At 50.2% G+C, this 27,716-nt stretch overlaps 1 protein-coding gene across 1 annotated transcript in view; it reads left to right on the forward strand.

The window, feature by feature from the left end:
• Nucleotides 1–27,716, forward strand: part of RAB11FIP4 (RAB11 family interacting protein 4) — a 110,250-nt gene that overhangs the window by 18,235 nt on the left and 64,299 nt on the right. Inside the window, exons 2-3 of the mRNA XM_044921644.1 lie at nt 17,879–17,966; nt 19,409–19,497. Coding sequence (XP_044777579.1) covers nt 17,879–17,966; nt 19,409–19,497 — 177 coding nt within the window. The remainder of the gene's footprint in view (nt 1–17,878; nt 17,967–19,408; nt 19,498–27,716) is intronic.

Below are 27,716 nucleotides of genomic sequence, written 5' to 3' on the forward strand. Positions count from 1 at the left end.
GGACAGGACGGACAGGACGCGGGGGCCAGAAAGCCCAGACGTGGCACTGTGATCATGCCCCCAGAGCCCAGGGTCAGGGCCCCAGCTCTTCTCCTCCACCCAGGAATAGCTGGTTGGTTCCCGTAGGACCCAAGGAGATCCCACCAGGTATCCCCCCCTCCCCAGATGGGTGCAGGCATCGCTGGGAGCTGCACCCCAAGAACTACCTGGCCATGGGGAACAGGGCAAGTGCACTGAGGTCTCCTCCTTCTCTGGCAGTGACCGCACACGTCACCCACCCTCCTCTCTCCCAGATTCCACTTTGCTGGGGAAATGGCCCATTGAACATCCTGTGCAGAAAACAAGAAGCTGCCGGTGGCCGTGCCCCGAGCAGGGGTCCCACCCTGAGTTTGAGGAATCCTGGTCCCGCAAAGACCAGGGTAGGAGGTCAAGCAAGTTTGGAAACGTGCCTGTGTAGGCCTCACCTTAGTCCAGCAGAGGCTCTAGTTAAAAGTTTAGACCTGGGCCCAGCATGCCTCCAACTTCCTGACCTCAGAACCCTCTTCCCATGGGACACCCTAGTGCTCTCTAAGAAGTGCCTTCCTGGGACCTTGGGCAAAGCCTCAGCCTCTCGGGGGCCTGGGACCCCAGCCCCCATGCTGCCCACCTCACAGGGACAAGGGACGAGAAGGACTGAGCCACGCTGGTCCCTGCTGTCCTCACTGGCACAGCCACCAGACCACAGTTGGTCCTCTTGGGGAGAGACGGGGGGTCATGGGCTCACAGTCTCACCGCTCTGAGGTCATGGAGTCTGGCTAGGGACCTCAGCGACCTGAGCTGTCTTACCCACCACCTCTGACATCCTTGTGGGGTTTCTGCAAGGGGACCTACTGGGAGGCAGGACATCACCCTTCCTCTGCAGCCACCACAAGGGTCTGCCTGACTTCTCCTGGGAACAGGAAGGGAGCCTGAGTCACACAGGGGGGTGGGGCTGGCGGGATGCGTGGCCTGGCGCTCTCAGATCTATCACCTCCTTTGGTCCCCATAGGAATGGTCTGAGGTGCAGAGGTTGCCTGCCCCATTTCACAGATGGAAACACTGAGGCTCAGAGAGTTTGGGGTTCGCCCAGGGTCTCATGGTAGGTTTACAGCGAGGCTTTCTTTGCTCCCTCATTTAGAAATTCCCTAATGAGATTTCCAGAACGAGTGATCTTTCTCATGAGCCACCTTCTGTTGTGTTGACAGCAACAACATTGGAATTTCTGGCTGGTGCCTCCATATTTTGCTTTGTTTCAAGTAGCTAAACCTCAGCTCACGGGAAGGCTGTGAGATGCTCCGGTTAACTCCAGTTTCTGGGTAACGGAGGCTGGCGGGAAGGCATTTCTGTTCGACTTTAGTTGAAGTGTCTGGGGGAGGGCAGCCTGCGGCTGAGGCCTGGCACAGTGGTGGGGCGGTTAGAACCAGGAGCTGGGTCAGTTGGGAAGGGCAGCAGGGTGGGAGAGGCGGGGTCCAGGGACCACAGCCTGGGAGGGAGCACTGGTGAGGGGCGGTGTTCCCAACTCCAGCAGGCCCACACTCCCCTTCAGGGAGCAAATGCTCCCATTTGGTGTTAAATAATGGGCCCCAAACTCACCAGAGCCCTAGAGGGAGCAGCACCTACTGGCCTACACTGAGATCAAAGATGCCAACCAAGGGCCTGCTGCGGAGGTCAGAGCCAGTGGTGGACGCAAGGTGCACCCTCCCACAGTGCCTCCTTTGAGCCCTGTGCCTCCCCCAACCCCAAAGCAGTGTCCTCGGCCAGATGCCCCTCCCCTTGCACAGTGAGCTCCCTGCCTTCAGGGCCTGGAAACCTCCACCAGGAGTGGTGACAGCCTCGGGCTCAGCACCCACCTGCATTGGGGATAGCCCACCTATCCTTGAGCCCACCCTCCATTTCCCTTCCTACCTTGGTACCCCAGTGTTCCAAGTGGTGTACGCAAATTGGACTCCCTCTTCAAAATCCTGGAAGGGTCCTTAAAGGTCACCTAGAGCATCACTACTCCAGAGCGGTCCAGGGACCATGCAGCCCCGCCCCAGCCCTGACGAATCAGAACCTGCATCTCAGCAAGTTGCTCGGGTGTTTCATAGGCATGCTTAAGTGGGAGGTGCTTGGGTCAGGCCCAGGGGGCATCCCTCCGGCAAAGTAAACGGAGCCATGTTTCTTCCTCCTTTTCTCCACAGCACGGCTGGTACCTGGACCTGGCCACACTGGTGGGCACTGGGGCCCTGGGCTGCTGGCTGGGCGACTGAGAGAGGGCGCCCCTGGGGGACTCGGTCCAGACCTGCGGCCTTCTCTAAGCCCTGGTCACTGAAGCCCTCCGGCCACCACCTTCTTGTGCTCAGCCAGGTGGCCACTCCTATCCCCAGTCCCCCGTGCCAGAGGATCTCCCTGCAGCTGCCACCATGGGGAGGGGGGCAGAGGTGCCCCCTTGAAGCCCTGGGTCCCCACAGCCTCCTCCTCTGGACTGTCCCCCATCTCCCTCCACCATGCACTGTGGGCGCAGGCCATTCCCAGACCTGCTTCATGGGACCCCTCCTAAAACCCCCACCCACCAGAGGGGAGAGTCCACTGGGTCCCCCCATTGGTCCCCCATAATAGCGCCCCCTGCGCTCCAGCCACACGAAGCAGCTGGTGGTTCCCAAGCCCTTCCGGCTCCCCCAGGGCCTGGCCTTGGCTGCTCGGTCCCTCCCTCTGCCTTTGCTCATGTTACCCCCCCGCCCCGTGCCCCCACTGCTGTGTTCAGTCCTATGAGACTGTAGAGTCCCGCACGACCACCACCCCTTTCAAGGGCCCCATGGCAGCCCCCACACCGGCTTCTCAGGGCTCCCTCCCTCTGCGGGTTTGGGTAGCACCTTCTAGGGGGTTGTATTATGGTCAGTTCTGTCTTATCTACCCCCACAATCCTGGGAGTAATTTTTTTAAAGAATACGACGTTTTACTGGTTTTTTTCCCCACTGATTTAAAAATGGTCCAACCCATTTTTTTAACTTTACCCAATTAGAAAATGTAAAAAGCAGAGGTGAAAGGACTGGCCGTGCAGGCACACGGAGATCACCTGGAGCAACAGCTTCGTGCCCGGCTTCCAGGCGGTCTGCCTACAAAAGCGCTCACCTCTATAGAGTTTGCTCTGGGCCAGGTTCCAGCTAAGTCCCCATGCCTTTCCCTTTAAATCCTCACCCTCCACGAGGCAGAGGCGATTGATCAGAGAACTTAAGTCACACAGCTGGTAAATGGAGGTAGCGGGATGTGAGCCCAGCTCTGTCAACTCGCAGTGTCTGGGAGGGACATTAGACTGCCCCCTGGGCATGTGGCCATGTTGACAGTCATCTCCACCCTTTCATGCTGTTCCCTAGGCTATTTTTACTTCCCTCAAAAGTGCAGCAAGACATCTGTCCCCTCCCTAAAAGCTTCCTGGGAACTTGCCCGTCTCCCCACAGGGCAGAGTCTGGCTGCGGAGCTGAGGAGACGTTTGCTGCAGGAATGGACAGATGGAGAAACGGATGGATAGGTCAGTCTACCTCACAGACCACCCAGGCTTCTGTCCCTTTCATTCTTATTCAGACATCACACAAAGCCCTCCTGGGTGGCCTAAGGAATTCTGGTCAGCAGCCGTGCAGGCCGTGGATGAGGGGCCTGCTTGGTGACACTGGGACATGCTGGGGGTCTCTCACTAAGGAAGGCATTTCCAGCCCAGGAGGCGGTGGCCTAGGTACCGTGTGACTGGCCCTTCCTGATGCCTGGCCACCCCGGCCAGAGATGCCCCAGTGGGCACAGCCTCTCTCTGCTGTGCACTGAGCACCTTCGCTCTCAAAGCCACCCTCCACTACCACCTTTTACACCTGCAGCCCCTTGAGGACGCTTTGAGAGCAGGAACCAATGCAAAATGGCTTAAATTTATTCTTTCTCCTGACACGCCAGCCCAAGGTAGGACAGCTCCAGGGCTGTTTCCTTCTGGGGCTCAGAGGCAACCTCCAGGACCGAGCTCCCTTCTATTCAGCTCCCCCAGGCCAACCCAAGCCGATGTCTGCTCTCTAGGAGGGCAAGAAGGGCAAGGAACACATCCTGAGCACGGTCCCCCCATCCCCACCCTATCATCAGGGAAAACCTCTCCCAGAAGCCCCTTGCAGATGTTTCCTCATGTCTCATTGGCCAGAAATGTGTAACATGCTTTTGCCTAAACCAATCACCTGACTGGCTTGGTCCAATCAGGGCTCACGCTCTGGGGTTGCGGCGTCACGGGGGCACCCGGTCAAGCAGGAGGTGGGCGTCTCAACGACCTCAGGGCTGCCCCACACAGAAGGAGGAGGGGGGAGGGGTAGCAGGGCGGCGGCCTACGGGGTCTGCTTTGGTCCTTGTCATCTTTCCTTGACTGTATAGAAGAGAGCAAGTAAAAAGGCTCGGAGAGGTTGAGTCGTTCGCCAGGGCCACCCTCCAAGGCCCCCAAGCCATGTATTTACCTGGTCCTTGGTGAAGCCGGGTTGGATGGGGACACTTGCCTCCCAGCCGCCTGCGCGCATCTATCGCTCTGTCTGCTTTTCTTCTTTCCCTCCGCCCAACCCCAAGCCCTCCCAGACATCCCTGGGGAAACATTACAATCATACAGGCTCCAGAGGTGGAAGAGACCTTCAATATTAATGTCATTTCATACCTTCATTTTCCAGTTGTAGAAACTGAGGCTCCCCAGGACCCCTCAGGGAGGTCACTGATGGTGGAGCCAAGACTGGACTGAGGGCCCGGGAAGCACATTGTCCCTGAGACTCACAAAGGGGCTGGGAGCCCACCCTACTTTATCACGTCAGTCCCTGCTGCAAGACAGCCCCTGCAGCCTCCCTGCGGGCTGCGAGGCTCATCCTCACCTTTCTCTTTATGCACCTTTTGCGGATCGCTTCATAGCACTCTACAATCTACAGTACACTCCACTCCCATGGAGTGGAAAGGAAAGGGAGTGTCCTTTCCTCAGCCACAGTCTCGTTTGATTGTCACAACAGTCCTGCGAGCTCGCCCCTGGAGTGCATTATAATGGGGAAACTGAGGCCCAGAGAGGTAGCATGACTTGCCCAGGGTCACACCTTGAGTGCTGCCCAAGCCCAGGCGGAGCCGACTTTGTTGGCATGCCGTGCAGTCACACAGCGTTTGATGCTCTGTGGTCACTGTCTTGCAATTGGGAATAATTTTTAAACAAGCATTTCCATTTTGCACTGGGGGCCACAAATTGGGAAGCTGACCCTGCGCCCCAGCTCCTGACTCTGCGGGATGTTTTCTAGAACACACGCCCCTTCCTGCCATGGGACTGCTCCTCAAAGGTCACAGGTGGCCTGGGGTGCAGGGACTGGCAGGACCCGCTTTGGAACCCCTCCCTCATACTCATCTCCAGCTGGTTCTGCAGAAGCTCCCGCCTGGCTTCCCTCCCCTCTCCTCTGGAGAATTAATGGAGAAGGCCAGTGACTGCCTTCCCCTCCACCTCTGCGCCCTTTGTCCCTCGGGGCTGGGGGCAGGGGCTCCAGAATACAGGGTGGCATTGTGTGCCCTGACGTCAGGCAGCCGGGCTGCCTGGGAAAGTGGATAAACAAGCAGCTGGAACCCGTTGCCCTGAGGCCCCAGGGGAGAGCAGGAGCCCCCTGGGGTGGGGCAGAGGAGGAGCTGGGAGCCAGGGGGGAGTTGGATTCTACCCTCACCTGCTGCGGCCTCTGGCTCTTCTGCTGGCTGATGGAGTGGGCCAGCTCTCTCCCAGCCCTCCTGGGAGGATGGGGAGCAGGGAGACTGTGCCATGCTCAGCATAGCACCTGACACCTAGGCAGTGCTCAGCTGTGAGCCCTACTTGCTGTTGGTACTGCCCCCTTTACTGCCCGAGTATCTGCTATCCCAGCCTCAGGATCAAGCGCAGCCACCTCAGCATGTTAGAACCATTTTCCACGCAGTAAAATTAACCTTTTAAAGCATTTGCCCAGACTCCTATAAGCACCACCACATTGGGGGACAGAACAGCGCGGGTAACTGCAGGTCTGTTCCCTGTGTTACAGCTTTGCCTTTTCCACATCAGTGCGATCATAGCTTGTAACCTTCGGAGACTGGCTTCTTCCACGCAGCATTGTGCGTTTGAGACCCACCCAGGTGGACACATCAACAGTTCTTTTTATTATAGAACAGTTTGCTTATCCATTCATCTGCCAGAGGACATTTGGGATGTTCCCAGGTTTGGGCAATTCTGTACAATGCTGTCCCAGACATTTGTATGCAGTGTCTTTGTGTGAATATGCTTTTATTTCTCTAGGATAAGGAAGGATAAGGAAATTCTCTTCTATTTCGATTTGCTGAGCGTTTTTTATCATGAATGGATGTTGAATTTTGTCAGTTGCTTTGTATCTATTGAAATGATTATGTGGGGTTTTTTTTTCCCTTGAAATATAGTTGATGCACAATGTAACATTAGTTTCGGGTGGACAACAGAGTAATTCCACGAGTCTAGACATGACGCTGTGCCTGCCTCAAGCATGGCTACCGCCTGTCACCACACGACGCTATTCCAGCACCATTGACTCTATTCTCCATGCTGTGCCTTTCATCCCCGTGACCAATTCATCCCATAACTGGCAGCCCGTACCTCCCACTCCCCTTCACCCATTTTGCCCACACCCTATCTCCATGCCCTCTGGAAACTATTATTCTCCGTATTTATGGGTCTATTTATGCTTTTTGTTTGTTTGTTTTGTGTTTTAGATTCAACATATAAGGGAAATCATACAGTCTTTGTCTTTCTCTGTGTGACTGATTTCACTGAGCATAATACCCTCTAGGTCTATCTGTGTTGTCACAAATGGCGAGATCTCATTCTTTTTGATGGCTGAGTAACGTTCCATTGTGTGTGTATATAGCACATCTTCTTTGTCCGTTCATCTAGCTGGGGACACTTAGGTTGCTTCCGTATCTGGGCTACTGTAAATAATGCTTCAATAAACACAAGGTGCATATATCTTCTCAGATCAGTGTGTTTGTTTTCTTTGGGTAAATATGCAGTAGTGGAATTACTGGATCATATGATAATTCTATTTTTTAATTTTTTGAGGAACCCCCATACTGTTTTCCATAGTGGCTGCACCAATTTACATTCCTACAGTGCACAAGCGTTCCTTTTTCTCCACATCCTCACTAACGCTTGTTATTTCTGTCTTTTTTATTTTAGCCAGAATGGCTCACACCTGCCAAAGTGTGAGGTGACATCTCATTGTGGTATTGATTTGCATATTCCAGATGATAGCGACTTTTCACATGTTTGTTGGCCATCTGTCTTTTGGGGGGGAAATGTCTATTCAGGTCCTCTGCCCATTTTAATTGGATTATTTGGTTTTGGGGTGTTGCCTTGTATAAGTTCTTTAGATATTTTGGATATTATCCCCTTATCAGATATATCATTTGTGAATACCTGCTCCTATTCAGTAGGTTGCCTTTTTGTTTTGTTGATGGTTTCCTTTGCTGTACAGAAGCTTTTTATTTTGATGTAGCCCCAAAAGTTTATTTTTGCTTTTGTTTCCTTTGCCTCAGGAAATACATCTACAAAAACATTACTAAGGCTGATGTCAGAGAGATTACTGCCTGTGTTTTCTCCTAGGAGTTTTACTGTTTCAGGTCTCACATTTAGGTATTTAATCCATTTGGAGTTTATTTTTGTGTATGGTGTAAGAAGGAAATCAGTTTCATGATTTTGCATGTGGCTGTCCAGTTTTCCCAACATTTAATGAAGAGGCAGTCTTTTCCTCATTGCATGTTCTTGCCTCCTTTGTCAGATTAATTGACCATATAAAAATGGGTTTATTTCTGGGCTCTCTATTCTGTTCCATTGATATATGGGTCTTTTTGTGCCAGTATCAAACTGTTTTGAATACAGTTTTAGGGGTACCTGGGTGGCTATAGTTGGTTAGGCGTCTGCCTTCAGCTCAGGTCATGATCCCGGGGTCCTGGGATCGAGCCCCACATCCGGCTCCCTGCTCAGCGGGGAGTCTCCTGTTCACTCTCTCTCTCTGTCAAATAAATAAATAAAATCTTTTTTTTTTAAGTGAATACACAGTTTTGTAGTACATCTTGAAATTTGGGATTCTGATACCTCCAGCTTTGTTCTTCTTTCTCAAAATTGCTTTGGCTTTTTGGAGTCTTTTGTGGTTCCATAGTGTTATTTGTTCTAGTTCTGTGAAAATGCTGTTGGTATTTTGATAAGGATTGCACTGAATCCTTAGATTGACTAGTATGGACATTTTAACCATATGACTTCTTCTAATCTGTGAGCATGGAATGTCTTTCCATTTGTTTGTGCCATCTTCAATGTCTTTCATCGGTGTTTTATAGTTTTCAGAGTATACTTCTTTCACCTGCTTGGTTAAGTTTATTCCTAGTTACCTTATTCTTTTTGGTGCAGTTATAAACGGAATTGTTTTCTTAATTTCTCTTTCTGCTACTTCGGGGTTTTTTTGTGTGTGTTTGTGTTTGTTTTGTTTTTTTAAGGATTTTATTTATTTGAGAGGGAGAGAGAGAATGAGCACGAATCGGGGTGGGGGGACAGAGGGAGAGGGAAAAGCAGGCTCCCCACTGAGCAGGGAGCCCAATGTGGGACTCCATCCCAGGACCCCAGGATCATGACCTGAGCCGAAGGCAGATGCTTAACTGACTGAGCCACCCAGGCGCCCCTGTTACTTTGTTATTAGTGTACTGGTGTAAATGCTACTGATTTCTAGGTATTAGTTTTGTATCCTGCAACTATACTGAATTCATTTATTAGTTCTAATAGTTTCTTTGGTGGAGTCTTTAGGGTTTTTAATGTGTAATACCATGTCATATGCAAATCGTGACAGTTTAACTTCTTTACCAATATGGATGCCTTTTATTTCTTTTTCTTAGCTGATTGCTGTGGCTAGGACTTCCAGTACTATGTTGAATAAGATTGGTGAGATTATGCATCCTTGTCTTGTTCCTGATCTTAGAAGAAAAGCTCTCACTTTTTCACCATTGAGTGTGATGTTAGCTGTGGGGTTTTTTTTCAATATATGCCTTTTATTATGTTGAAGTATGTTCCCTCTAAACTGTGGAAGTTTTTTTTTTTTAGTCATCTTCAGATCACATCAATTGGTTTTCAAATGTTGAATGAGCCTTGGTGGCTAAACTCCACATGGTGATGGCTGTGTTGTATTATTCATGAATATATATACAGACACACATATACATACATAAATATATATACATATACGTATATTGGTTTCCTAATATTTTGTTTAGGATCATTGTATCTATGTTCATGTGGGATATTGGTCTATAGTGTTCTTTTCTTATCCAGGTATCCCCCACTATTTGAAACTGCACATACAATAATCACTTTTATAAAAGACCTATGTCAGTACCCATTTTTGCTAACTGAAAGAAATCCAAAGAGGATTTCCATTTTCAAGAGAAAAGGCAAGGGGAGGGGAGCCCGGTGGCTCAGTCGGTTGGGTGTCCGACTCCTGGTTTCAGTTCAGGTGATGATCTCAGGGTCCTGGGATGGAGCGCCATGGCAGCCTCCAGGCTCAGTGGGGAGTCTGCCTGAGATTCTCTCCTTCTCCCCTGCCACCCCCCTGCTCACATGCATACTCTCTCTCTCTCAAATAAATAAATAAATCTTAAAAAGAGAGAAAGAAAAGGCAAAAAGCAAAAATCCCATTCAGTTTGTTTTGCAGCAAACTGTTACCAAGGCAGCATGCACCCCAGGCTGCAAGAGTGGCCCCGCCAAGCTCCATTCCTAGGAACCATACTCAGCATCTCAGCACCAGCTGCCAGGCTCTGAACTGTGTCTTTGAGCACTTGTTCTTTATCTTGATTTATTTTGTGCATTCGTTTGCAAGATGCATCCCAAGGTATCAGAAAAGCCTAAGAGAGATTTTTTAGGTCTGGGAATACTCAAAAAATTTTTCAGCCTAAATTAATGGTAATTGCTGCTTCTTTACAGCATTTCAGCTTATCACAGGAATGCTCTACTTTTGGAAGGTTGGGGGAAACCTGTCCTGCTTTTGTCTGCCTTTAGTATCAGGGTGATGCTGGCCTCATTAAATGAGTTGAGAAGTGCTCCTTCCTCTTCTGTTTTCTGGAAGAGATTGTGTAGAATTTATGTATATTGTTCTTAAACATTTGATGAAATTATTTGGGCCTGAAGTTTTCTTTTTTGGAACCGTTTACACTATGAAATTAATTTCTTTAAGAGTGATGGCATTATTCATCTCACTTGTCTTATGTGAATTTTGATAGTTTGTGTCTTTCAAAGCATTGAGCCATTTCATTGGAGTTGTAGAAATTATGTGTACAGCAATGTTTGTCGTGTTCCCTTATTAACCTTTTTTGAAAAGACCTTCTTTTTTTTTAAGATTTATTTATTTGTCAGAGAGAGAGCAAGCGAGACAGCCTAAGCAGGGGGAGAGTCAGGCAGAGGGAGAAGCAGGCTCCCCACTGAGCAAGGAGCCCAATGCGGGACTTGATTCCAGGACACTGGGATCATGACCTGAGCCGAAGGCAGACACTTAAACAACTGAGCCACCCAGGTGTCCCGAAAAGACCTTCTTTTAAAGCAGTTTTAAGTTTACAGCAAAATTGTGAGGGAAGTACAGGATTTCTCATATACTCCCTACCCCCACGCATGTGTAGCCTCCCCTGTCATCAAGTTCACTCACTAGAATGGTACTTTTTTTTTTTTTTAACCAAGGATGAACCTACATTGATACATCCTAATCACCCAATGTCCATAGTTTACGTTAGGCTTCACTCTTGGTGTTGGACATTCTGTGGGCTTGCACAAATATATAATGACATATGTCCCTCATTATAATACCATACAGAGTATTTTCACTGCCCTAAAAATCCTCCATACATATTAACCTTTTAACACTGTAGGACTAGTGATATCTGCTTTCATTTCTGATATTTGTGATTTGTATCTTCTCCCCCCCCTTTTTTTTTTGCCCAGTTTGGCTAGAGATGCATCAATTTAATCTTTCCAAAGGACCAGATTTTTGTTTCATTGATTTTTCTCTGCTGTTTTTCTGTTTTCAATTTTTAAATTTCTGCTCTTCGTAATTTCTTTCCTTCTTCTTGCTTTGGGTTTGAATTTTATGTTGTATTTCTATTTCATTTGGTTTCAAATATTTTTAATTTCCTTTGAGACTTCCTCTTTGACTCATGGATTATTTAGACATGTCGTTGAATTTCCAAGCATTCGGGAAGTTTTCAGATGTCTTTCTGTTATTGATTTTTAGTTTAATTCCATTATGGTCAGAGCACATACTTTGTATGATTCCAGTTCTTTTAAATTTGTTAAATTTCGTTTAATGGATATAATCTATCCTAGGATATAATCCATCTTGGTGAATATTCTGTGCACACATGAAAGAATGTGTGTTCTTCTATTACTGAGTGTGAATTCTGGAAATGTCAATTTATAGGTTAAGCTGATTAATAGTGTTGTCCAAGTCTTTTATATCCTTGTTGTTTTCCCGTCTAACTAGTTTTATCGATCACTGAAGAAAAGTGTTAAGGTCTCCAATGATAATTGTCAATTTGTCTGTTTCTCCTTTCTGTTCTATTAGCTTTTGCTTCGTGTGTTTTTAAGTCTGTTATTAGGTGTGTGCACATTTAAGATTGTTATATCTTCTTAGTGAGTCGACTCTTGTGCAATGTTTCTCTTAATCTTTGGTAACTTTCCTTGTTCAGATTAGATCATTTCTATCATTCCATCTTCAAGGTCATTAACCATTTTTTCTGTCATCTCCATTCTGCTATCAGTCCTATCCAGTGAATTTGTAATACTTCAGTTATCATATTTTTCCATTCAGTTCCTTTTTAAAGCTTCTACCTTCCTGCTGAGAATTTCTATATTTCCATTTGTTCAAGAGTGCTCACCTTTCCTTCATGGAACATGGTTAACTGCTTTAAAGACTTTGTCTTCTGGGGCGCCTAGGTGACTCAGTTGATTGAGACTCCAACTCTTGATTTCTGCTCGGGTCATGATATGGGGGTTGTGGGATGAGGCCTGTGTAGGGGTCTGCGCTCAGAGGGGAGTCTGTTTGAGATCTGAAATTCTCTCTCCCTCTGCCCCTCCCCCCCACCTTGCACGCTCTCTCTCTCTAAAATAAATAAATAAATATTTTTTAAAAATAGTCTTTGTCCTCTAATGATAGCATCTGGGTCATCTTCAGGGTTGATATTTGTTGACTGTCTTTCCCCTTGTGCATTACTGGGTTTTTCCTGGTTTTTTTTTTCTATGTCAAGTAATTTTGCCTGTGTCCTGGATGTTTTGAATAGTATATGATGAGACTCCAACTCCTGTTAAAATACTTCAAAGCATATCAATTTGGGGGGTTTTGTTTGTTTGTTTAAATCAGGAAACCAACCCAGTTTGGTTGAAATCTCTGATTTTTATTCATTCTCTGGTCAGAGCAAGCCCCCAAACTTGTGATGATAATAATAATAATAGCAATGATTAGCAGAAATAATAATAATTATTGGTAAAGACCATGAACTTTGGAGCCAAGCTGCCTGTATTCAGATCCCAAATCTGCCTCTCACTAGCTGCAGGACCATCACCCTGAGGGACTCAGTTTTCTCACCTGTACAATGGGAATAATAATAGTATCTGGTTGTGAGGATTCAATAAATTCATGTGAATAGAGGGCTCCGAACGGGCCTGGCACAAAGGAAGAGTCACCAAGCATTTGCTTCATTGGGAACAGTAATTGCCACCACCTATTAGGCACCTCACCTGCCAACTGCAGCTTATTTCCCTTGTTCAGATGAGGCCGCTGAGGCCTCTGAGAGGCAAATGGCTTGCTTGAGCCGGTGTGGCTGGCAGATCTGGCAATGAGGGAGGCGTGGGTGGCTGGGCCCCAGCTCAGGGAGCATCTGGCTGGTGATCCATCAGACAGCAGTGGCGGGGAGGCTCTAAACACCGCCTGGTCTGTGCTCAGAGAGATGTGACCCAGGGGGAATGAGCGGGAGGCGGGGGGGTGGGGCGTGAGAATCAGCCCAGAGAGAAAGGCAACAGAAATAGAAGGGAAAGCCTGGTCATTGAGTGGCCCCAAAATGGAAAGATCACTATTTTACTGGTTGTTTCCCTGGCAGCTGGCTCCGAGGCCCCGGCTGTGTGTGGTTCAGTGACAGCGCCGCTCCTGCAGGGTCCCGACAGGCCCAGGATGCCCGTCTCCTCCAGCCGGGCACCTAGCGGAGGGCCCCCCAGGCAGCCCAGCAGTGGGTGGTGGGCACAGCGCATGGGGGGGTGGGGGGCCGCGGCCTCGCCTCACCATGAAGACCACATGTGGGGGGCTAGTTGCTGTACTTGCCGTGGGACCTTGAGCAAGTCCTTCCCCTGCCTGGGACTTGGCTTCCCTGTCTATAGAATGAAGGGCTGGGTCCGCTGAATGCACCTCTGGGGTGCATTGGCAAAAGCTGATCTGGTGTCCAGGAAGATTGAGACGCTTGGTGATCAAGGTGAGGGGTCCCCAGCCACAGCAGGTAAAGATGCTCTGATACGTAGAGGGTAGGGGATTGAGAAGATGCCTCAGCAGTAAGCCCAGGGAGAGCCGGAGACTGCAGAAGCGGATCCTCTGGGGCCAGCGGGACCTGGGTTCAAGGAAGAGTCACTGCCGCAGTGACTGTCTAAACGTCCAACCTCCACGAGCCTAAGTCTCTTCAGCTGTAGAATGGGAGGCTATGATTGTAGCTACTGTTAGAGTTGTCGGGAGGACTGGAGATGAGATTGAGTATGGCCAGAGTTTAGCGCCATGCTGTAGATTCTGCCAAGCCCTCTGTGAACCCAGCAGGAGTTATGAATACCTCTCCACATAAGCTTTGCTATTGTTTATTTAGAGAGTTCCTGAGCCTACAGTGATGGTGTTTATTCACATAATTGGTATTTTTATTATGGTAACTTTACAGTGCTCCCGTGTGCCTTCTAAAGGACTGTTTATATGGCCTTCCCCACACACTCTGGGATCTCTCCACACACACTCTGAGCCCCGTGGGAGTCGCCTAAGCCATGGTCAGGGGTGTTGGGGGCCTTCGCAGTGGCCCTCAGGACCTCGACTATCTGCCTGTCATCAAACACCCCTGCACCTCTGCCCCAGGCCAGCCTTCCCTGGGGGGGGGGGGGCAGTGCTGGACAGCCTGACCCCACCAGGGTCTCCCGCCCCAGGGGGTGACGGACGCCATGGATTACCCAATCCGAGTGCCCAGCCTGCTGCCTCTCAGGTGGCCTGAGGCTGGGGCTCCACATCGGGGGCTCAACAGTCCCTGGTGACTCCACCCTTGACTGTCTCAGAGCTAATTAAGGCATAGCCCCCAACCTTGGAGAGGACTGTACGGGGGAGTGCCGGGAGGCTGGGACTACCGTCCACGTGTTCACATAGTCCCCACGGTGCCAGTGGCGAGAGGGCAGGGGGAGAGGGGCTGGGACTCTGGCTGGGGTGGTGGGCGGGCTTCAGGTGGCTCCTGGGACTGGCTATTCAGAGAAGCCACGTCGTTGCCTGGTCGTGGTAGGCTGTCTTGACTGCGGGGGCAGGGGGCCGCTGCGGTGCTGAGGGGGCTCTGGCCGCGATGGGAGCTGGCAGAAAGCCACCTTCTTCCTTCTCTGGAATCCCAAGGTCCTCGGGGGGTACCAGGTTCAGGGGATCACGGAGAGCCCGTGTACAGGCTCCGCCCACCCGTCAGCCCCAGACTCCCACCCGCGTGGAAAAGGCAGTGTCAGCGGGGATGGAGGTCCAGATGTAGGGCCACCGGGTTCAGGGAGGGAGGAGAGACGCTTGTGTGGCGTCTCTTCTTGCTCACTGCTGGGCACGTGCCCATCATGCCAGGCCACGGGCGGTGACCAGGGCTTCAGACCCCGCTGCAGCTGCCACCACTGGAAACATGTCCTGTGGGCATACAGGAGACACGGTGCCTAAGGAGCAGATGAGTCCCCAGCACGGCCTGGGCTTCGGAGACTGTGGGGGGTGCGGTGGGCGAGAGGGCGTCCGCCAGGGCAGCGTTAACAATACCGACGGGAAGAGCAGCCTGCGGGCCGCGCCCTACAGTTTCCACGGTGCCGCAACATCCACCACCTGCAACCCAGCCCCAAAGGAGTCTGAGAAAGAGCTCGTCCTCGTCCTGCGATGGGGATCCCTGCAAGGAGAGGGCAGGTGGCAGACGACGAGCGTGTGACAGTGCATGCGCACGTGTGCGCGTGTGTGTCTGTGGGACCACGCGGGTGGTCAGCCGTCGGCCCCCAGCAGAGTGCCCGGCATACAGGCGGCGCCCACTGAGGGATCGGATGCTTGCGCGTGTGCTGTGGGGGAGAGGGGCTGCCACTAAGTTACAGGTGGATTTAGAAGCGGGCTTCTGGAAGAAATATCGAGAAGCTGACTTTCAGCTGCTGGAACTATGGGCGGTGGGGGCGGGGAGGGGAGGGACACCAGTTCCTTAGAAAAGATAGTTCTTACAAAATTGGCCATTGCCAAAAACTAGGAAAATATACCCAGAGCTCACAAGTTTGAAGTCAGTGGCTCTGGTTGAAGACTAAATTAAGACATCTTTACAGAGAACAATTTGGCAACTGTTATCAAAAGCCTTTAAAATTTAGAGGATTTGTAGAACCATTCATATTCAGTTATTCAACAAATATTTGTGAAGCTTCTAGTATGTGCCAGTCATGGTGGGCGCTATGTATACAGTGGTGATCAAAACAGACATAATCCTTGGGGCGCCTGGGTGGCTCAATTGGTTAGGCGTCTGCCTTCAGCTAAGGTCATGATCCCAGGGTTCTGGGATCCAGCCCTGGGTCAGGTTCCCTGCTCAGTGGGGAGTCTGCTTCTCCCTCTGCCTCTGCCCCTCCCCCCCACTCACACTCTCTCGCTTGCTCTCTCTCTCAAATAAATAAAATCTTAAAAAGAACAGACAGAATCCTTGCCCCCAGGGAGCTTACTTTCTAGAGGGGAAGATACAAATTAATACAATTATCAAGTCAAATATAATTACAAAATGCAGCAGATGGTTTGAAGGAAAAGTATAGGGTGCTACAAGACAGGGTAATAGCAGGGTGGACCCTAATTAGATGGGAGTGGCTAGGACAGGCTTGTCTCAGGGAGAAATGTTTAATATAGGTATAAACAGCGACCTGAAGGATGAATCAAAGTCAGGTGATGAATGGGGGTGGGGAGAGGACGAGTATTTGAAATCGAGTACAGCATGTGCAAAGGCCCTGAGGCAGAACAGAGATTATTTTGCTTGAGGAGTTGACTGAAGGCCAGTGTGGCTGGAATACGGTGAGGGACAGAAAAAGAAGGGGATGGGGCTGGAGGGGCCAGATCATATAGGGCCTTGTAGGCCACATTACTGGTTTCGATTTTATCCTAAGGGTAGTGGAGAGTCATTGGAAGGTTTTAAACAGGGCAGGCAGTGACATGATCCAGTTGGAGTGGAGAATGAGTCCGGGGGGGGGCTGAAAGTAGGAGAGGGTAGGTAGATGAATCAGGAGACCTCAGCAGCCAGGAAGGGAGATGATGATGTCTGTGACCGGCGGAATCCCAGGCGCGATGTGGAAAGAAGGTGGCTTGAGGACGTGGTATTTGGGTACGGACTGAATGTGCGTGAGAGGGAGCAGTCCTGGTGATGCTGAAGAACCGCACGGTGGGCGGGAAGGAAGGGAGGGAGGATGCGGCCAGGGAGTGGGCCATTTGAGTGAGTGGTCCTGGGGGAACCTGGGAAGGGTGATTCCTTGGGGCAGCGGGGGTGGATGTGGGAGAAACCAATGAGAAAGTCAAGGATCTGAGCGGCCAAGGGGGCGACCGGTCATCCACACGGCTGTAGAACCCCCCCCCCCAAATCAATTATGATGACAAAAAGTGGGGAAAACCAAAATTGCCCAACTATTCTGGGTGGTTAGGTAAATGAAGGTGTATCCGCTGGGCAGTGGGTCTTACAACTGCTAAAAATATGGGTGGTACCGCTGGGCAGTGTGGAAAGATTTTTGATAAACGGTTAAGCGGGGGAGAACATTCCAACCATCAAGAATAGCTGACTCCTTTGGGCTAAAAAATCTTACTAACAAACTTTATTTTTTTTAACATTTTTAATTGAAGTATAAAGTACACATAGAACAGAAAAGTGCATCAGCCACAAGCAGACAGCTCCGTGGGCTTCACTGTGCAGCCAGCACCCGGATGGATCGATAGAAACGCCCTTGGCGTCCCCCCACCCCCTACAAAGTTCTGCCAATGTCGCCATTGTCTTGACCATAATTGGTTTTGCCTTAAGTCGTATTTGATTTGTTATTTTAAATTTTTAAAGAATGTATACAAATGTGACATAATTATTTCCTCCTTGTAGACAGAGGGGAATTTGACCAAGGGTCTCTCAGAACTACCAAAAAAAAAAAAAAAAGTGGTTAAAACTATGTGTTTTAAAGCAAAGTGGGAAACAGCGGGGTTTGAGTCATTCTCTTTTCTGGATTTTCCCCAGGAGCTTGTATTATTTTCGTAGGACAGAAGCCACTAAGTGGGAAACAGCAGGGTTTGATTCCCTTTTCTGGAGTCTCTGTGATGAGTGCTTATTATTTTTGTAGTAAAGAAACCACTGGGTTAAAAAATCAGAGCATTGACTTTAAGTGAGCCCATCTTTGTCAGGAGGCTCCCCATGCTGTCTGTGGACCTCAGCAGAATCGAGTGACCCCCGCCGCTGTCTGGGGCTTGGTGCTGATCCCAGGGTGCAGGGTGGGGGCCTAGGAGCGGACTGCTGGTGTCCCTCCCCAGCCAACCTCACCCCAGCTCTGTGAACCCCCTGGGCATCTCTGGGGGACCTCACACCTGTCCCTCCTTCTTTCCCACAGGTGGAAAAACTTGTGAAATATCTGGATCCCAACGACCTTGGGAGGATCAACTTCAAGGATTTTTGCCGAGGGGTGTTCGCCATGAAAGGTGAGAGCTTCGTGGGAAGGGGTCTCTCAGGATCCTGTCCAGCTACAGAGGCTGGCCTGACTTGGGTTTCAGCTGGGGTTCCTCCTGGCAGGGCTGAGGAGAAGGGTCCGGGGCTCCCGCAGCTGCCCCAGCCACGCGGGGGGCCATGGAAGGGTCTCTGAACCTCTGCCGTGGAGTCCCACACCCGTGGGACGGTCATTTCCACCCTTCCCGTCGTCTGTCCCACTGAGAAAGGCTCCCAATTGCTTTCTTTTCTCCTTCTGGCGTCCTCTTCCGGGTCACCTCCCTCCAGGATGACCAAGCTCCCAAGCAGTTTCCCAGGACCCGGGAATCGCAGGTTTAAAACCAGCACGGCTGTGGACAAACTGTGGGCAGAGCTGGACACCAATCCTCCTCCTTCTCTTCCGTTCCCTTTATTTCCTCCCCTCTCTCTTCCCTGGGACTCCGCAGTCCCTTCCTCTCTCCCCAGATCTCCCCCTTGAAGGGGCAACATACAGTCCCCCTATTTTCCCCAATTCAGAGGCCGTTGTGCGAGACCCCCAGGCATCAGAGGCCACTCATGGCCACTCTTGCTACTAAACTGCTTGTCTGGAGAAAGTGGCTGAGGTCGCCAGCCAGGTGGCCGTGCCAAGGCCTCCCTGCGGGCTCTGAAGAGGACGCAGTCCAGCGAAGCTTTCCTGCCATCTGGGAAGAAAGCCATGTTTTCCTGTTGGGATGAACCGTTCTCTGTGGGGTAGCTTGGGTTCTGGGAGGGTGGGAAGGAAGCAGGAATGACTTCCTTGGAAGTGAGGGTTGATGGGAAGCGAGCTAAGAGGTTGGGAGGGGCTGCACATGGCCCCCGTGAAGCCTTCCGAATAGAGTTGGCTGGAGGACCACCTTCAAATGCACCTGTCACGTGCCTATGCCAGGCGCTTTGCAGGTTTGACCTCCTTTGTCTGAAAAGCTATGGGGGCATTTGCTCAGGAACTGTGGAGGGAGGCCACCTGTGTAACCGAGTCAGCAGGAGGTAGAGCCATCCTGAGGGTGACCCTATCCTAGGTGTCCTGGAGTTTGCAGGGCTGTTGAGGGCCCCAGTGCATTTGGAGTCTCTGTGAACCAGGCAGGGAGTATTGTCTTATATCCCTTCCTCCAGGAAGGCCTCCTTGATTCTCTTTGCCCCCTGACCTGCCCTCTGCATTTGGGGGTCTCTCTTTCGTGAGCTCTCTGTTGGAGTTAGTCCCCTTGGGAGAATGCCTGGAGGGCAAGGACCTGTCTCAGTTCCATCCGCAGAGTCCTGGCCCAGCTCCTCCATAGCCGGGTACTCCATCTCTGCCTTGGAAGGGTCAACTGGTCTCTTGGAGACTTGGGCCCTGTGCCTCCCCCCCAGCCCTTCCTACCCAAGGCCCGGGAATCAGAAGCAGAGCTGCTGAGGTTCTGAGCCTGCACTGTCTGTCTGTCCGCAGGGTGTGAGGAGCTGTTGAAGGATGTGTTGTCTGTGGAGAGCGCGGGGACTCTGCCCTGCACGCCCGAGATCCCAGACTGTGTGGAGCAGGTAAGAAGGCCGAGGCCCACGGCAGCTCCTCGCGGGGAAGAGATAGAGGAGCCTCCGGAGGCCCCGCCTTGCCCTTTCTGATCTTCTTGCCTTTGCTCTACCTCGTTGGTGTCTGGGAGGCCGCAGGGCCTTCCCTTTTGAGGACTGGTTAGCTTCAAAGTCAAGAAATAGCTTTTGGAATCTGAGCAACAAAGCCCCTTGGGAAGCCACAGCAAAGAGCGTAGCGACTGGGGGGTCCTCACAGAGCACCTTTACTCCCCACCCTCGGGTTCCAAGGAGAAACTGAGTCCCAAACAGGGAAAGTGACAGATTTGAGGTCAATGGCAGGCAGAACTGCAATTTTTCTCTTTTCTCCTGTGCCACAACCCACGGAGCCAACAGACCCCTGGGTGGATTTTCCCAAACAACGACCCCCACCAATTCCTCCATCTGCCAATTCTCCAGCACCAGCCCCGTGCCTAGGAATTCCTTCAGTTCAGTTCCAGAGTTAGCGCAGACCCCAGGGTCAAGGACTCATCCCCCACAACCACCCCACTTAGGGGCAGCCACAGATGGGGAGCCCAGGCTGCCTGCCCTTGTGCTGGCTAAACACAAATGTGGGGATTCCCACAACCCCCCCACTCAGGTTCAAAAATTCACTGGAACAACTCGCAGAACTCAGGAAGGAACACGCTGTGTTTGCGATAATCAGTTGGTTACAAAGGACACGACTCAGGAACAGCCAACTGGGAAAGATGCAAAGGGCAAAGCATGGGGGTGGGAGGTGCAGAGATCCCATGCCCTCTCCAGACCCGCCACCTTCCCAGCACATCAGCGTGCTCACCAACCAGGCGCTCTCCAACCTTCGATAACCCCATATGCAGCTCCTCTTGCCTCCCCGACGTGGGGTTGTGGGCGAGTTGAACATTCCCACCTTCTAATTACACTCAGGATTTCTGGTGGCCAGACCCATCCTGAGGCTCTCTAGGGGCCCCACCTGTGTCACCTCTTCAGTAGGAACTCAGGTGTGTTGGGAAAGGGCTCCTTAGGCGTGACCAAAGACACTCCCATTACTCAGGACATTTCGAGGGCCTTAGGAGCTCTGTGCCAGGAGGTGGGACAAACACCACAGTCCCCCCGGCTCTGTATTCCTTTAGCTCACCTAATGGTTTGTTTATTAGAAAACTGTGAACTCTTTTTGCAAACACACGGGGCTACATCCTAAGAGAGACACAGTTTAAGATGTGCATCTTGACAGTCAACGGAGGACCCTTCTGGTCGAGACACCCCAGAGCTGGAGGAGGATTTTCTTGGTTTCTCATCCAGGCCAGCTCAAAAAAAATCTTTTCTCCACCTCTGGTTGGTGCCTCATCTGGACCCTCCAAACATAAGTATTTTCTATAGCTGAAGGAGGTCCAGGACCCCCGAGGTCACTTTGGCTGGGTGGTAGGGTCAGAGTTGGCCCTGGCTGAGCGGGAGTCCTCATGGAGGACCTGAATGCTGAGGCGGGCCAGCAAAATGGTGCTGGAGAAGCCAGCAGAGGCCAGAGCCAGGGCCTCCAACACAGAGGCCAGCGGCTGGCCCCCAGGGTGCTGTGCCCAAAACGAGGGCCCCCAGGGATGAGTGAAGAGAGCTAGGCTCCAGACCTGCCTCGACAGGCCCAGTGGATGTGGGGTGAATATATATTTGGGCCCAACTAATGGGACAGGGGCCAGGATCAGGGCAGAAGACTCCCTGTGTGGGACAAACAAATGAGTGTCCCCAGGTTTTTGGAGTGGGCCCCTTGTGGATTGCTGAGCAGAAAGGCTGTGGGGTCACTCAGGACTGGGTCCATACCCCACCGGGGCCACTGACTAGGCAAGCAAACCGGATAAGCTGCAGTCAACTCGTCTGGGCCTCAGTTTCCTCAGCTGCCATGCCTATCTAGGGGCCCTGTGGAAATCAGTGAGAAAATACTAATGTTCTAATCAGCTAATACATGAGACATCCCTTCCTCCCCGCGCTGAGTCATAGTGGTTAGGATGAGAACGTGGTGCTTACTCCGCTTTACCCTTGGAAACTGGTGTTTCAAAAGTCTGTCAAAACAAAGGCCTCCGTGAGGAGCTGGAGGGCAGAGTGGAGCCAGGCCAGCCTCCCCCCAGCATTGTCAGGGCAGATCCTCTTCCTGTAGCTACAGGCCACTCTCTTGGCCCCCACGTGTGGCCATCCATGCTTCTGGAAGAAACGGGTAAGAAATAGACCCAGAAGCCTTGGGCTCCAGGAGGATGCTTTGCTTTTAGAACAATGCTGTTTTCCAGAATACAGAACCTGGAGGTTTGAGAAAAGCAGGAAGAACATGCCAGTCCAACCTCAGCCACCCTGGTACCCCTCATTTTCTCTGTCTCAGGACCTTGCCTGCATATGTGTCTTCATTTCCCTTTGTTTAAGCCCCTCTGGGGTGAGCTCTTCATGCCGTCTACGTAGGTCTGGCTCTTTCAGGTGGTTCCACTGGCCAGAGCCCGGGGAGGTGGCAACTGATCACCAGATGCACTGGGCAGCCTTGTTCTGGGGCATTCCAACCGGGCAGCTCGGTTGACCTGGGCTCTGTTCCTTACGATGAGCTCCCAAGTGCTGGGAGGTGGTGGGGGCACAGGTCAAAAGCCAGCCGGTTGGGCCTGTGGGCTCCTGCAGGACCCCAGGCCTCCATGATGGGGATGAATCCCCTTCCTGGCTCAGCCCCCTGGAATATGGAGCTCTGGGCTCCATTTGGCTAAACGCCCACAGCTCCTCAGTTTGGAGGAGCTGAGGGGGCCAGTTTGGGCAGGTCTTAATCCTAAAGACCGGGTCCTCAGCACCCTGCGGTGTCCCAGCTGTCCCCTAGGGGTCAGCTTGAGACCAACCAGAACCTGGATCCCTCAGGCTTCCAAAGTGCTGCCGGAGACAAAAATGCCAAGGGTGGTTTGGGGACCCTGTTGGGGGGACACATTGATAGGAAAGCAGGAGCTCCCCTCCTCCCCTCAGCCTGGGGTGGGGACCTCTGACCTCACCACCTGATGAGGGTCCTAGTTAAAATGCTGAACTGCTTTAGGGCGGGGTTGCCATAGGCACCCTGTGCCTCAACCTCCCGCCCGCGCCTCTCAGCCTGCTCTTCGAACTTGTGGGCCCACGTGAGTCCCTCCTGGGTGCGTGTCCCCTGTGCTATATCATTTCTAGAACTTACTGGATGTCACCCTGCAAGTGTCCTCAGAGCCTGTGGCACCAGAAAGCGTTGCTGAGGACTTGGTAAACCCAACTGCCAAGCAAGGTCCCTGGTGTAGGGGGATTTGAATGTGGTCGAAGGGGATGCTGGGTGTCCCTGGCGTCCATGGATAGGTGTCCCTTGGCTGGGGTCTTAGGAGGCGCCCTGGGAGTCCCTCCCAAGGCAGGCCTGCTCAATGGGCTCCCCCTTGTCCTCCCTTTTTTGCAGACCTCAGTCTCTATAGTGTAGGGGTCTGGATGGGGAGAGGGCGTAGGCAGGTGGAGAGCCCCCCCACCTTAGGCCTGAGAGGCAAGGGGGTGGTGAAGTGAAAGCTGTGAGAGCCCGGGCCCTTGGTCATTCTCCCTCATGGGCCGGTTCGTGGGGAACCCCACACAACGACCAGGGCCTCAAGCAGTCTGCTCCTCCTATGAAGACTACCATGTCAGCCAGTGATGTCACCAGCCAGTCTGCCCCCAAGCGAGGAAGTCATTCTTGACGCCCCCACAGCCAGCCAGCTTCGAGTCCCCTGATCCCCACTCACCCCCTTGCCCTCCCCCCACTGCTGCCTACAGCCCTCCCCTCTCTAGACCCTTAGCCCAGGGCCTAGCATCTTCCTAAGGAGCTGCTCTGGCTCTCCCTTTTGTGACCCATCACCAGTGGGATAAAAACAGCTCCCCCCCACTTCTCCAGCCTCACCTCTCACCACCCCGAGATGGGCGACACCCAGCTGTTCTTCATTGTATGAAAAGGCCAAGTTCTCTCTTGCCTCCCAGACTTTGCACAAGTTTTGTCTTTCTCCTGGAATATCCTCCCACCCACTGTCCCTGGGCTAATTTCTGCTTATCACTAAGACTCACACCTCCTCTAGGAAGCCTCCCCTGGTTCCCTCTGCCCCAGCCTGGAGGAGGACCTGCACTGAGCTTCCTTGAGCCCCCAGGCCTTAACCTTAGCCTCCACCATGGCTCCAAGTTCCCTCCCCAGTGACACCATTTTCACCCCATGGTGGCAGGGCTCGCTCGAGCTGACCTTGTCTCCACAACCAGCACATCCTTATTCACTCTGCATAGAGTGTTTCTCTAAGTATTTCTAGGATTAGAAATCTAAAAATGCTGTATCAAAGGGTATGCAGACTTTTTTTTTAATAGATGTGTCCAAATTTTTCTTCTCAAAAGGCGGTACGGATGTATCCTCTAACAGTATGTGAGCATGCCCATCACTGGCCCTTTGGATTTCTTCTTTGGGGAATTACCTGTTCACAGTCTTTGCTCATTTTCCTTTGGGTAGGTTGTCTTTTCCTTATTGATTTATAAGACATCTATATACATTCTGTCAATCTTTATGTATTTTGCTTGTATTTTAGTCTTGTTTTTGGTGTCTTTTATTGTACAGAATTTTAAAATTCTTAAGTAATCCTTACCTGTCCTTTTATGCCATTTACATTTTATGCTTCTTTATCTCAAGGCTATAAACATATCCCCCTATATTTTTTTTTCCAATACTTTTAGACAAAACATGTTATGCTTATAACTCTTTGATCACCTGCAACTTATTTTTGGTTTTGGTAAGGATATATTCATCTGGCATTATTATTTTCCAAATGTTTCCAGCTGTCCAAGCGCCTACTGTTGGATAATCCCACTTTCCCCACTCATTTGGAATTTCACCCCTTTCTCATATGCTAAATTTCCTTATGATCACGGTTTCTTTCTGGACTCTGGTCTGTTCTATTGATCTATTTGTCTTATTTCTTTTTTTTTTTTTTAAGATTTTATTTATTTATTTGAGAGAGAGCACATGAGATGGGGGAGGGTCAGAGGGAGAAGCAGACTCGCCACCGAGCAGGGAGCCCGATGAGGGACTCGATCCAGGGACTCCAGGATCATGACCCCAGCCGAAGGCAGTCGCCTAACCAACTGAACCACCCAGGCGCCCTATTTGTCTTATTTCTGAGCCAAAACCAGTCTCATCTACTCTTGCTTTATAGTTTGATATCTGCTAGAGACAATCTCCATCCTTCTTTATTTAAAAACGATTTTTGTTATGCTTACATATTTTCTCTTCCAGAATACTCTTTTTTGTCAAAATCTGTTAAAAACCCTGCTAGAGATTTTGTTTGGAATGTGTTCATCAATTGAAGGGAACTGGCTTCTTTATAATATGGAATTCTCTCATTCAGGAACTTAGTGTATCTCTGTATTTATTCTGGCTTTCTTTTAGGCCCTTCAGAAAAACTTTATGATCTTCTCAAATAGGTTCTGCACATTTTTCTTCATAGGGTGACTATATTTTAGAGTCTCTATTCCTGTTATGTGTAGAATCTTTGTGCCATGATATTTCCCAGTTGGTTATGGCTAGTGTTTAGGACAGCTTTTGGTTTTTGGTGTGGATCTTGTCATGACAACCTTACTAAACCTTACCCTTATTAGTTCTAATAGCTCACTTACATACTATTTCTCAACCTTATCCTATATAACAACATAACTATATTACTTTTCTGCATAAATTTAAATAGCTACATATATTTCATTACACAAAGACAACCAAATTTATTTACCAGTTATTTATTGTTGGGCATATATATACATATATTAACCGAATTTGGGGGTTTAACAAATGCAATGTAATCATCATTCTTGTAGCTAAACAGTTCCCCACAGCAGCAATCACTGCTTTAGAGTAAGTCTGAGGTTGGCAGACTACAGTGCCTATGGGCCAAATCTAGCAGGCTGTTTTTGTAAATAAAGTTTTATTAGAACATATTCATCCCCATTTGCTCACCTCTTGTCTGTGGTTCTTTCACATCACAATGGCAGAGTTGAATGGCTGCCACAGAATTTTATGGCCCACAAAGCCTAGAATATTTACTCTCTGCCCCTTACAGAAATCTGGTAAGTGGAAACTAATTTTTTTAAAGATTTATTTATTTATTTGAGAGAGAGAGAGGGCACGTCCTCGCAAGCACACGAGCCAGGGGGAGGGGCAGAAGGAGAAAGAGAATCTCCAGCAGACACCCCGCTGAGCACAGAGCCCAGTGCAGGGCTCGATCCCACAACCCCGAGATCATGACCTGAGCTGAATGAAATTAAGAGTCGGACACTTAACAGACTGAGCCTCCCAGGTGCCCCAGAGTGGAAACTATTTTATCAAAAGGGTGCTAATCTTAAAATTTCCCATACAACTGCCAAATTCCTTTCCAGAAGAGTTGTTTCATTTACTGTCCCATCAGGATTGCGTCCGAGTCCAACTACCCTTTTGATACTGGGTGTTAACGGATTTCTCAAATCTTATGTGAAAGGCTAACAAGATTAGGATTGCTCTTTTGAATTAAAATACACTTGAACTTGGGGCACCTGGCTGGCTCAGTCGGTACAGCGTGTGACCCTTGATCTCAGGGTTGTGAGTTCGAACCTTAAAAATAATAAATAAACTTAAAAATAATAAATAAACAAATAAATAAAAATATAGTTGAACTTCTTCAATTACATTTATTGGAGTTCTTTGTTCATTAATTGCCTGCCCACATTCTTTATCATAGTTTCTATGTATGTATTAATTCTCATTGATTTATAAAAACTAGAAATGTTACATTTTTGGACATACATTACAAATACTGTTTCAGCTTGTCATTTGTTTTTAACTTTGTTTATGACAACGGATTTATAATTCTCTTATAGCTAACTCATCCATCTTTTCCGTTATGGCTTTGGCTTTTGGTGTGATGCTTAGAAAGGCTTTCCTACCCAAGACTGGAACTATTCTACTTTTTAATTTTTTTAATTTTTTTTTAGAGATTTTATTTATTTATTTGAGAGAGGGAGAATGAGAGAGAGAGAGAGAGAGAGCATGAGAGGGGGAGAGTCAGAGGGAGAAGCAGACTCCCCGCTGAGCAGGGAGCCCGACTCAGGACTCTGATCCTGGGACTCCAGGATCATGACCTGAGCCGAAGGCAGTCACTTAACCAACTGAGCCACCCAGGCACCCCTATTCTATTTTATTTTAAAAAAAAAATTTTTTTTGAGAGTGTGTGCACATGCGCAAGGTGGTGGGGGAGGGGAAGAGGGAGAGAAAGAATCTCAAGCCGACTCTCAGCTCAGCGTGGAGCCTGAGGCAGTGCTCAATCTCATGATCTGAGCTGAAATCAAGCGTTGGATGCCTAACTGACTGAGCCACCCAGGCGCCCCGATTCTACTTTGTTTTTACTTCATGTATTCAGTTTTTATCTTTAAAGTTTTGATCCATGGAATTATTTTGATGTCTGGAGTGAGGTAGGGATCCAGCCTTCCTTGTTTCCCGTCAGCCCCTTACCCTCCCTCCCACCCACCTCACCTCATGGGAATCAGAAGCTCCTTAAGGCTAGGTTATGCTACAGCGGTCCCCTGGTGGGGAAATAAATGGGGTTTACTGGGTCCCCAGACCGTAAGCCCAGGCCCAGACTGGCTCTTCTGCTCATACGCGGAAGGAGCTTTGCCAAGCCTCCGTCTTGTCAGGACACCTGTTAAAAAGCTGCCCTATGGTTCTCTAGGACCAGCCCCGGGGAGCTTAAGGCCTGAAGGCCCAAGTGTATCCTTGCTTAACTTCATCCATCCTAAGCACGTGTTCCTAAAACCTCCTGTGACAATGGCACTTTTAAATTCTAAAAATATTTGTTCTGAGAAACAGCGCTCTGATTCAGCCGTGCCCGTGGAGTTGTGGGAGGCGGTGTCATGCGCGCGCTGATGTGGTGAGGCGGGAGGGGGCCCAACGGCGCGGGGGGGGGGGGGGGGGGGGGGGTGCCCTTACATGATCCTTTCTGCTTCGTATGGCCACAGTGTTTTCTGTATGTTCCAATACCTCCCGCCTCTTAAAGGAAAGAATAATTTGCTTCTCCCAAGCCCCACGGTTTCTGTAAGAATAAAGATCCTTGAGTCGTATCTCAGGGAAACACCTGAACTCTGCTTAGAGCAGAAGTGGCTGGTATAGAAGCAGAGGAGATGCTGAAGGCCCTTTTGTTTGTCCCCTCACTCTGGTCTGCCTTGGACCGCCT

The sequence above is a fragment of the Neomonachus schauinslandi genome, chromosome 15 (assembly GCF_002201575.2).
Source record: "Neomonachus schauinslandi chromosome 15, ASM220157v2, whole genome shotgun sequence".
In the NCBI taxonomy this organism is placed as follows: domain Eukaryota; kingdom Metazoa; phylum Chordata; class Mammalia; order Carnivora; family Phocidae; genus Neomonachus; species Neomonachus schauinslandi.